The 9,919-nt window shown below is 44.8% G+C and overlaps 1 protein-coding gene across 1 annotated transcript; it reads left to right on the top strand.

The window, feature by feature from the left end:
• Positions 1-102: 102 nt before the first annotated feature.
• LOC119599041 (vitellogenin-like) lies at positions 103-9,919 on the top strand (the record flags this gene model as incomplete). The annotated part of the gene is given in 54 exon segments (XM_037948788.1): positions 103-345; positions 453-643; positions 906-1,997; positions 2,131-2,278; positions 2,580-2,615; positions 2,618-2,808; positions 2,811-3,200; positions 3,202-4,327; positions 4,464-4,553; positions 4,556-4,637; positions 4,639-4,720; positions 4,723-4,753; positions 4,882-4,983; positions 4,986-5,042; positions 5,130-5,192; positions 5,195-5,301; positions 5,304-5,345; positions 5,348-5,620; positions 5,622-5,755; positions 5,982-6,051; positions 6,053-6,097; positions 6,099-6,158; positions 6,160-6,281; positions 6,283-6,365; positions 6,495-6,577; positions 6,580-6,706; positions 6,709-6,819; positions 6,822-6,884; positions 6,887-7,091; positions 7,093-7,163; positions 7,314-7,438; positions 7,441-7,468; positions 7,471-7,514; positions 7,516-7,568; positions 7,570-7,637; positions 7,640-7,654; positions 7,657-7,686; positions 7,689-7,796; positions 7,799-7,843; positions 7,955-8,147; positions 8,149-8,247; positions 8,249-8,282; positions 8,284-8,334; positions 8,436-8,638; positions 8,640-8,706; positions 8,829-8,886; positions 8,889-9,017; positions 9,020-9,085; positions 9,088-9,114; positions 9,117-9,193; positions 9,196-9,269; positions 9,271-9,302; positions 9,305-9,334; positions 9,337-9,919. Coding segments are annotated over 54 exon segments (7,658 nt in total), but the record flags the coding sequence as incomplete, so codon positions are not given.

The following is a 9,919-nucleotide window of genomic DNA, read 5'->3' as shown; positions in this document are numbered from 1 at the left end:
GTAGGTTGTCAGGAGGTACTGCAGTTTTTCTGACATAATATCTGTGACACTTTATTTCTAAGCAACAAAACCCCTCAGTCTCATAGAATCTCGTGTTCCCAGCCCCCTGGGGAGCGGACTTGCCAAGATGCTCCACCGAATGCCCCATCACCGGATCCCCCAAACTGGCCTACCAACCCGACAAGACCTACGCCTACGCCTACTCCGGCAAGTCCAGAGTCCATCTTAAGGGCGTGGACAACGGCGACTCTGAGATCGAGTGGACGGCAGGAGTTGATCTCACCTGGATCAGCCCTTGCGACATGGCCATCTCCTTCAGGAACACCAAGATGGATGGCGCCCGAGGTAAGTGCATGTCACACACCGCAATTCTATCCGCGCAAATATCTTCATTGAAGCCTCACCATGCCATCCAGAATCTTTGGTAACACAACTGGTCCCGTCTCCTGCAGGTCCCACCGCTGCCACTACGCTGGAGAGACATCCACTGGTGGTGGCCGTTGTCGACGGGAGGGTGCAGCACGTGTGCGCTCACCCAGAGGACGAACCATGGGCCATCAACCTGAAAAAGGGCGTTGCTTCAGCTTTCCAGAACTCCATCCCTTCTCTGTCTGTTGTCAGCTCAGGCATCACAGTAACTGAGGTCAGTTTATTTCGTCATTTAGAAATATTAAAGTTTAGTGTGTAAACTGAAGGCAGTGACAATGCACTATTCTTCAAATTATTAGTATTAACTTCAGTACTATATCAGAAGTTCAAAACAAGAGATAATATACCAATTATGTTTCTCTCAGACCGATAATCTGAAGGCAGTGACGATGCACCTTTCTTTAAAGCAGTAGTATCAGATTCAGTACTATATCATAGGTTAACAAGAATGATAACAATAATGTTTGATCTTTCAGACCGATGTTGTCGGAAAGTGCCCGACAAAGTATGAAATTGAGACCGAAGGAGAGAAGGTCATTGTGGTCAAGGAGAAGAACCACCGCCACTGTCAAGAACGGTACCCAACACCTGCTGAAACACCTGCACCATGGCTGAAGGCTCCCCTGCCAATCGAGGAATCCAAGTCGCAGTGCAGGCAGGAAATCGCCAATGGCATTTACACTGCCATTACGTGTCAGGACAAGAACATCGTTCGACCTGCCATTGGAATCTACAAGTACGTGGAGGCCAGTCAGGATTCAACACTTCGCTTCATCTCCGAGTCCTCCGACACTTCAGCCATCAGTGGCATCCATTCAGGAGAAGTGCACATTGAAAGCCTGTTGTACAACCATGAAACAATGAAGGACCCACAGCTGGCACCTGAGCTGGATGAGCTCATGAAGGAGATCTGTGCCAAGACCAAGGACACAGTTGAGGCTGAAGCTGCTGCTTTGGTTGCTAAGGCTCTCCATGTGTTACGTCGCGTTCCTGAGACAGTTGTGGTGGAGACTGCACAGAAAGTGAGACAAGGACATTACTGCAGTGACTCTGCCAGGCTGGAGAGCATCTTCTTGGACGCAGTTGCTTTCCTCCACGAGTCTGGTGCAGTAAAGGTCATGGTCCACGAAATCGAGAATGGACGAGCAACAGGGGGACGTCTCGCTCTGTACACGGCAGCGCTCTACCTCACCCCACGACCCAATATTGAGGCAGTCAAGGCCCTCACGCCTCTGTTTGAAAGCCCTCACCCAATGCCCTCATTGCTGCTGGCAGCTGCTTCCATGGTAAACAACTACTGCCGCCATACTCCAGCTTGTTATGAGAAAGCTCCAGTTGCAAGAATTGCCGAGATACTGGCCACTAGAGTCCAAAGTCACTGTTCTCCTTCTGCTGGTGCTGAGGACAAGGAAGTAGCCCTTGCAATTTTCAAGGCAATAGGGAATATGGGTGTAGCTACACCTGCCGTCACAAGGGCAGCCGTTCAGTGCATTGAGGAAGAAGGACTGGAAATCGGCGTTCGGGTAGCTGCAGCACAAGCCTTCAGACAAGCCAACTGCTTCCGTCCAGTAAGTAGTTTATAAGAGAACACAGCATGAGATTAATTTTGATTTAATATCATACTTTGATTTAATATCATATGGTGATCGAATAACATAATTACTTTGTATGTGTGAGTATAGTATAATTCAATCATTACAGGCAGTTGAGAAGCTAGTTGACATTGCCGTCCGACCAGCCTTTGAGACCGAAGTTCGCATCACTTCCTATCTGGCTGCTATTCGATGTGCTGAACAGGAACACCTGGAAACAATTATTGAAAAAATTTCAAAGGAAGAGAATACCCAAGGTATGCAAATTTTCAAACCTTAACTACTCTTATAAATCAGCCACAAAAACTAATATCAATACCACCACAAAACACTTTGTTTGAGCCATAACACTATAGCACTTTTTTTTTTTTTTTTATCTATATAGTATTTTACAAATTATTTTCCTTGTTATTATTTGACCACCATAGTCATTATTAAAGACGAATAAAGATGTTGCTAATAACCTTAACTATTACGAGATCATTATTATAATGATAGCATATTAATATTACCCATCTCAAATGATGGTGAATGATCATATGATACTGCTTATTTCAGTGCGTGGATTCGTTTGGGTTCACCTGATCAACATCCAGGTCTACCCTGCCGCCCCCACGAAAATCTCAGGTACCTCCTTGCCAACGTTGTCATCCCTACCGACTTCGAGAGGGACTTCAGGAAATTCTCTCGAAATATAGATGTGGCTTACCATGCCCCTGCCTTTGGCATGGGTGCCGGCCTCGAATCGAACATTATCTATGCTCCTGGATCTTTCATTACTAGTGCTTGTTAACCTGAAAAATGAAAACAGATGTGGATGAGATGCACAGGAATAGCAGGAGATGGTGCCGTGCTTGAGGAATTGATTCCATCATTGAAGAACTCTTGGGCCCACAGGGATACCTACACAGAGCAACATTTGGCAAGATTATGGAGGACATTACAGGTTTTGCAGGAGAGAAAGGCCTCAAGGTCATGGAGCACATCAAGCACACTCTGAGGACCAGGCGTTCCATCGATTCTTCTGTCATCTCGGACTTCTTTGGCAAACTGTATGGTGAGGGCAGATCACATGTCCACGCCGATCTATTCGCCCGATTCATGGGACACGAGATTACTTACGCAGATGTTGCCGAAAGCCTCAAAGGCGTCACAGCTGACACACTCATTGAGACCTTCTTTCTCTTTCTTTGAGAAATTTCTTTTGGAGCATATGAAGGATCTCAACCTGAACACAGCAAGAACTGCTCAGCTTTCCATGGATTATTCACTGCCGACCATTCAGGGCACACCACTCAGACTGAAATTAGCTGGAACTGCTGTTGCTGGCGTGAAGATGGAAGGCAACGTCAACATTGGCCAGATCCTCTCCGACCTCGGCAATTCCCAGACCGGCATTAAATTCTTCCCAGGCCTTTCTGTACAAGCCACTGGTTTTGTTGGCTTTGCATGCGGCTTTACCAGGGTGGGAATCGAGATGCAGAACACCATCTCTAGTGCCACTGGAGCTGCCATCAAAATCAGAACAACTGAAAACAAGAAGATCGAGATGGAACTGGAGATCCCTGAGAGGATGGAGCTACTCAACATCAAGGCTGAGACTTACCTTGTCAAAGCTGTGGGAAAGAAGATAACTAAGATTTCTCCTTCCTCCATGAGAGATGTCAGGATTCAGCGCAACTCCTGCATTGGTGCTTTGGAACCAGTATTTGGCCTCAAGGTGTGCTATGACATGAACATTCCTGATGTCTTCCGTGCTAGTGCCCTGCCACTTGGTGAACCAGCCATCGCCAAGCTGTATGTTGAGAAGGCAGATCCTTCCATGAGAGGGTACTTAGTGACTGCTGCCATCAAGAACAAGAGAGGTAACAAGGTCATTAAGATGAATGTAGAAGCAGCTGGTGCCTCAACACCAAGAAGAGCAGAAATGACCCTTTCGTACACCCATCCTACAAGGGAAACCACCATTGTTTCTGCCAAACATTGAGTTTCTCCAGCATTGCTTGCAGGAGGTGGGACCATCTCCAACGAGCAAGGACACAAGGCAGTAGAGACTTATGTCAACTTCAATTATGGTCAGATTGCTATTTCTCGTGGCATTAAGCTGGATGTGATTGCAAGGGAAGGAAGTGTGGGAGAAGAGTTCCAAGTTAATGTGTTCAGCAGTGGCACCAGGCGTTTCCCCTCTGAATCGCACATTGTGGAGGCTAAATTCATCAAGAAAACTAGTGGACCTGTTGTTAATGTAGATGTGATTTGCAGGACCAAAAATGTTCTAGCTCAGTACTTCAACCTAAATATTGAAGGTAAGAATTTGTGTGATGCCTTTTAAAATGAGTATTTTATTATCATTTTTTTTGTAGTTTGAAATATAATCCTAGAGGGCATACAGCTTTTATTTCCTTATTGATGAAGTTTTGATAGATTGTAAATCTTTTACAGTTGGAGCTGACCTCATGGAGTTCTCCTCTGAGGACACATACAGGACCAGGTATATTCCCAAGTTCCCGCATCTTTTCCCTATAACTTTGCGGAGATGGAAGTGCACGCTGGAGACTGGAGCTGGAAACTGGCATATACATCCGTTGAAGGCAGCCATTCTGGTGAAACTGCGAGCACTTTCTGCACTCAGGCTAACAAAGTGAAGGAAAGCTATCATCTTCGTGGAGCCAATCATAGGATTTGAAGGAGCTTTTCCAGGAAAACATCCATCATCAAAATGGAAAGTACAGGTAATTCGGATTAATTCTTTGTCTTTTTTTTTTTTTATCCACTTTTCTCAGATCAGAATCTGAAAAATGCATTCGAATATTCGTAGGTCGCATATAACTGATCCTGTTTCTGCTATTTTCCTTGTGAGTTGAAATTGGCAGATCAGCATACAAAGCAAGCTATGATGTAATCTACCAGGCTGAAAGGTAGGGGCTTCCATGGAAGTCGTTACGCACAGGAGACAACGAGAAAGTGCTAAAATGGAAGCAATCTATCAACATTCAGGAGCAGAACACAGCACTAATCTTGGTATGGATACATCTATATATGAAAACATTTTCTAAATATATTAGAACAGTTTACAATGGCCTTTTCATAAGCAAAAAAGTATTTCAGGTTCTTACGTTTCTTTCATCAGCTGAAGGTCAAAGTACATGAAACCACTCAAGATTCAGGCCAAGATGGAGAAGAAAACAGAGGGTCAATAATGCTGGAAGCAGCCACAAAATATGAGTCAGAGATGATACTTGAAGCTAAGGGACCAATCATGGCACGTCTTGCCTCCAAAGATTGCCTAAGCTGCAAGCTAACATCAAGCTCAATGGCATTGGCTAGTGGAACCCTACATCATTGGTCGCCAATGTGTGCTTGCAACAAGAAAAAGGTGATAGCCTGGAAATCAAAGTGAGAAGAGCCATATATTTGGTCTAGAATGGAAGATGTGGTCCAAGAAGTTCTGAGAAGACAATGTTGGCCATAGCATTTGTTCTCCCTGCCCTTATGAGAACGAGATGGATGTTATCATATGGGGGAATTGTCCATGTAACTTCAACAATGGTGTCTGCCCAAGACCTCAATCCCGCCGTCGGGTCAAGGATTCGCCCCCCCCCGACGGTCAACATTGCAGAGAAAAGAGCAAAAGTGGAATTACTTTGGGATGCGGATACTGCTCCTGGAAAGAAGTTGCATTGTGATGCAAGGTCTGATCAGAGTCCTGTCAACTGGACAGCTGAGATCAGTAAGTCAGCACATTCACATTTCATTTACATTTCAAGTATAAATCATCAGTCTCATCTTTGATTTTTTACTTATTAAGGATGGTCGCAATTTATTTTGGTTGATTATTCCTGTAGTATATGTATGTACCTAACTACATAAAACATACACACACAAAATAAACCAATAAATCGAAGACATATACACATACTCCTGAGTTTTTCCTTTTTCTGATTATGTTGTTCTTCACAGCGGGAACATTGTCATTGCTGGAGAGCCTTACCACGCCAAACTGGTTCTGACTGCCGCCAATCTGGTAGATGCATATGGAAGGGGAAAATGGATTCAAGTTGATCTGAACAACTCCTTGACCAGAAGACGATTGTCTTGGGAGCCTCTGTGATGTCCAGCTGCAGGAGACCACGCCTTAATCATGTCCACTTTCGAATACAAAAACATGAAGGATAGGAAATACAAAATAGGCAAGTGTGATTGCCTTGGAGAGCTTGGTGCCCACATATATGCAGTAGAAGACAAGGTAATTACAAAACACCTGGACAGCAGAAATTAAAGCAGAGAAAACAGCAGCAACACATCACGGACACAGAAGGAACAGGTTGTGGGCATTCAGGGTAGGTTATAGTATTGGAATAAGCTTGATAGGGACACAGCCCTTTCGTCTTGAGATATCAGAATCGTGTACAATAGGACAGTTTTATCATATTCAGAATGATGTCATGAAATTGTATACCATTTACAGGTAAGAGGCTGATGCTCAGTTACTCGAAGACACCTGCCACGATGCATTCTCCATTCACAATGCACCAAATGCATTTGTTGGATTCGCAAGAAATCGAAAGGTAAAGCTCGTTCCACTGTGTTTGAATGGAATGTGCAGATTACTCAAGAGGAGGAATTGAAGCTGTTGAAGCTGAGTTTTGGTTTTATACATGTCAAAGCCATCCTGAAAGTTCTGAAGATGTTCATGCCGTTGCTACTCTCGAGAAGAAAGTTATGCAACTTATGGTCCACAGAATCTCCATACCAGGACCGTTTCAAAGGCCATCACCCACCACTTACACCATGCAGCTGGGACTCCAACCCGCACCATGGAAGGAAGAGCTAAACGATCACCAAGATCTGGAAATCAAGTCTACCCAATAAGGGCAAAACTGAATCCAGATACGAAATTGGATACAAGGCCAACCACGAGGGAAGGTGGGGACGACATGCGTCCAAGTTGGAAGTCAGAATGAACCATCCAGTGCTTACTAGGCCCATCATGCGCCGTGGCATACACTGAGCCGAAGAAACAACGAAGGGGACAAATTGAACGGATATTCTCCCAGAAGAAGCGGATAAATACTGGTCACATGGAACCTCATAGAGTTTAGAAAATTGCTATCAGAGCAGAAGCCTTCTGACGGAGGGTAAGTGTAAGACCATTGAATGACATGGAGTCCTTTTATATGAATAGGATCTTAAATTATCGGTAAATCTATGATCCGGCATGGGATATATTATTAAATAATCTACTACTAAGAATTGTCTAACAATTTTTATATTACTAATATTATTATTTAGATGTTGAAAGTGAACCTAAGCAATCATCATGTGCGTATGCACCAGAGACAGTTGCTTTGGATGTAGTGTCCACAGTCTCCATTTTCTTGCCAGCAACAATCTTCGCAATTGCTGCCAAGTATGAAGCAAGACGCAGCTTCACAATGCAGCTGCCACATCACAGTAAAGATGGAAGAGCGACCTGTCTTTGAAATCAATGCTAGTGAAAGAACCTGAGGAAGCAGCCACCTGCAATGGCATCAGACTGAAGGCTGTTGATATGCAGAAACTTTGGAAAGGACAAACATTTCTCCAAGATGTGCAGACCTGCCTCATTGAAGGTGACGCAATGCGACCTGGTGCAGCAAAGAATACATTGCCAAGCTTGGCCTCCGAATCCTGACACGCCTTGAACAGGTGTATAGTGTGCGAGCGGCAGAGCGGGAGAAGGACTCGCGGTGTTGTTGCTGTTGCTGCGTGAAGTGGCTTCACCCACAAAGCTTAAGTTGAGATGACTCATGAGCCAGAAGAAGCACAAATTGTAATGGTAAGTTCTCAAAGCGATGCTGTTTTATTCAATGCAAAAGGAATGGAATTTCCAGGTTTCCTTTTGTTTAAAACTATACCGAATCTAACCTCATAAAATAGATCATATATTTCAGATGAAGTGAGTGGAAACCTTGGACAGTCGCACGTATCTCAAAGAGTGGTAATGGAGGTTGTCCAGTTCCCAAAGAAGAAGCTGATGCAAAGGGTGTTGAGTTTCACATCATCTCAGTTAGTCAGTCTAGTGGATGAGGCAAAGGAGGAAATCAAGGCCATTTACGATGATATCTGTAGAGAGATGAGAATCCTTTGCATGAGTTGATTCTGAATCCCTCGACAGCCCTGGCAGTGCCTTCATGTCGGGGTCTACTGGAGTATGGTCACATATGACTCAACTTCAACATCACTTTCAACAGTTTGGTTGAAGTGGATCAGAAATGGCATGGAACACAAACTAAGGGACGTTTCTGAAGTCCTCTATGAATGTGAGTTAATTGTATGGCTCACGTTGTTATTAGAATTTAGCAAACTACATTATAGAATGAAAATGACGAAATTGGTTAATGTCAAGCTTGCAGACCATATTCTATTTTTCAGATGTAAGGAGTAGTGCAGCTCTTGGAAGCTGGAGAGTTACCTGAACAATTCGTGTCTGGGGAAAATATTGAGAACACTGAGAGTGTTCAGGATTGTAAGAGGGAAGTGGATGCAGTGCTGGCAAGAGTATCTGAGGAGTATGAAAGGCATCAAGCACGTCATACCAGGGTGGTAGCTACTCTCAAGAACGATATGAACATGTGTACAAGAAATCATGGAGACACCAGCTGTCCAAAGGATCTTTACCCATGTTATGGAACATCTCCACTCGGTAGGTGTATTTTGACATGTCAAAAAAAAAGAAAAGAAAAAAAGATAATTGCGGGCTAAATGTAATTATCAATTTGCACATATTTTATGTAGATTTACACTTATTCTTTTTCTTTCCCACAGGAGCGTGTGTTTGCTGAGGAAGCAGGAAGAATTGCCAGCCACATGCTCAATGAAGTTCTTTGGTTTCAATGGAAAGAGAAGGCAAACGGTATGCAGTCCAAATTCCCCTCCACCGGCACCTTGTATTTCTCTGACGCAAGTGGGCCCAAGAAGCAGTGCAAAACCCCTGTCACAATGCTGAGAACCTGATATTGCATAGTTGAATTACATCCCCCATCCCTGGCAGGACGCAATCTGGGTACCTACTAAAAACTTCGTACACGTTACATAACGGACGTGCTGCACCCTACACGACAGCCACGGTGGTTGCGGCACCGGAAGATCTCACCTTCAGCGGCATAGTCGGTGCGAGCACCTCGTCGCCTAGTGCAAGGTTGTTCTGGCTGCTCACGACTCCCACCGCCTCATGATGTCCACCCACAAGCTCAGCCCGGCACAGCTGAATGAAGACACCAGCAGCCACCGTCATGATCAAGCTGACTTTGAAGTCGTGGTTAATGGCCAACCCTCGCGGGATCCCAGCAAACTATCGGAAACGTTAGGATTGTGAACACAGCCAAGCACATTGAGGTGGGATGTCCCCTAATGAAGGTCGTCGTTTCCAAGGCAGGCGAGGCCATAGCTGTTGAGGCTTCAGGTTGGGTGTTTGGACGCGTAGCAGGGCTACTGGGTCCAAACAATGGAGAAATCGCCGATGACCGCCTCATGCCCAGCGGTGCAGCAGCCTCCAACCCCCGCGATTTGATAGCTGCTTGGCAGGAGGACCAACAGTGCTCCACCCCTGAGGTTCCTCGTGCAGAGACCTCAGTAGCTCGCCTGATTCAGTGTGAAGCATTGCTGGGGATTCGCTCCAGGTGTAACCCAGTGGTTCACCCACAGCCATTCATTAAGATGTGTCACGCTGCCCACAAGCCTTGCGATGCCGCCCAAGCTTACAGAACCATTTGTTCTCTGAGAGGAGTTGAAGAAGTTTTCCCTTTGGCATGTTAACAACACCTGTTGACATGTTTACATAGCCTAAATGTTGACTGACTCATTCAGATTTTGGATTAAGTTATAAATATATTTTCATAATTCGGTGCAAAAAAGAA

Source organism: Penaeus monodon, chromosome 42 (assembly GCF_015228065.2).
Source record: "Penaeus monodon isolate SGIC_2016 chromosome 42, NSTDA_Pmon_1, whole genome shotgun sequence".
In the NCBI taxonomy this organism is placed as follows: Eukaryota; Metazoa; Arthropoda; class Malacostraca; order Decapoda; family Penaeidae; genus Penaeus; species Penaeus monodon.
Note: the sequence above shows the minus strand (reverse complement) of the source record. Positions and strands in the feature narration are given on the sequence as shown.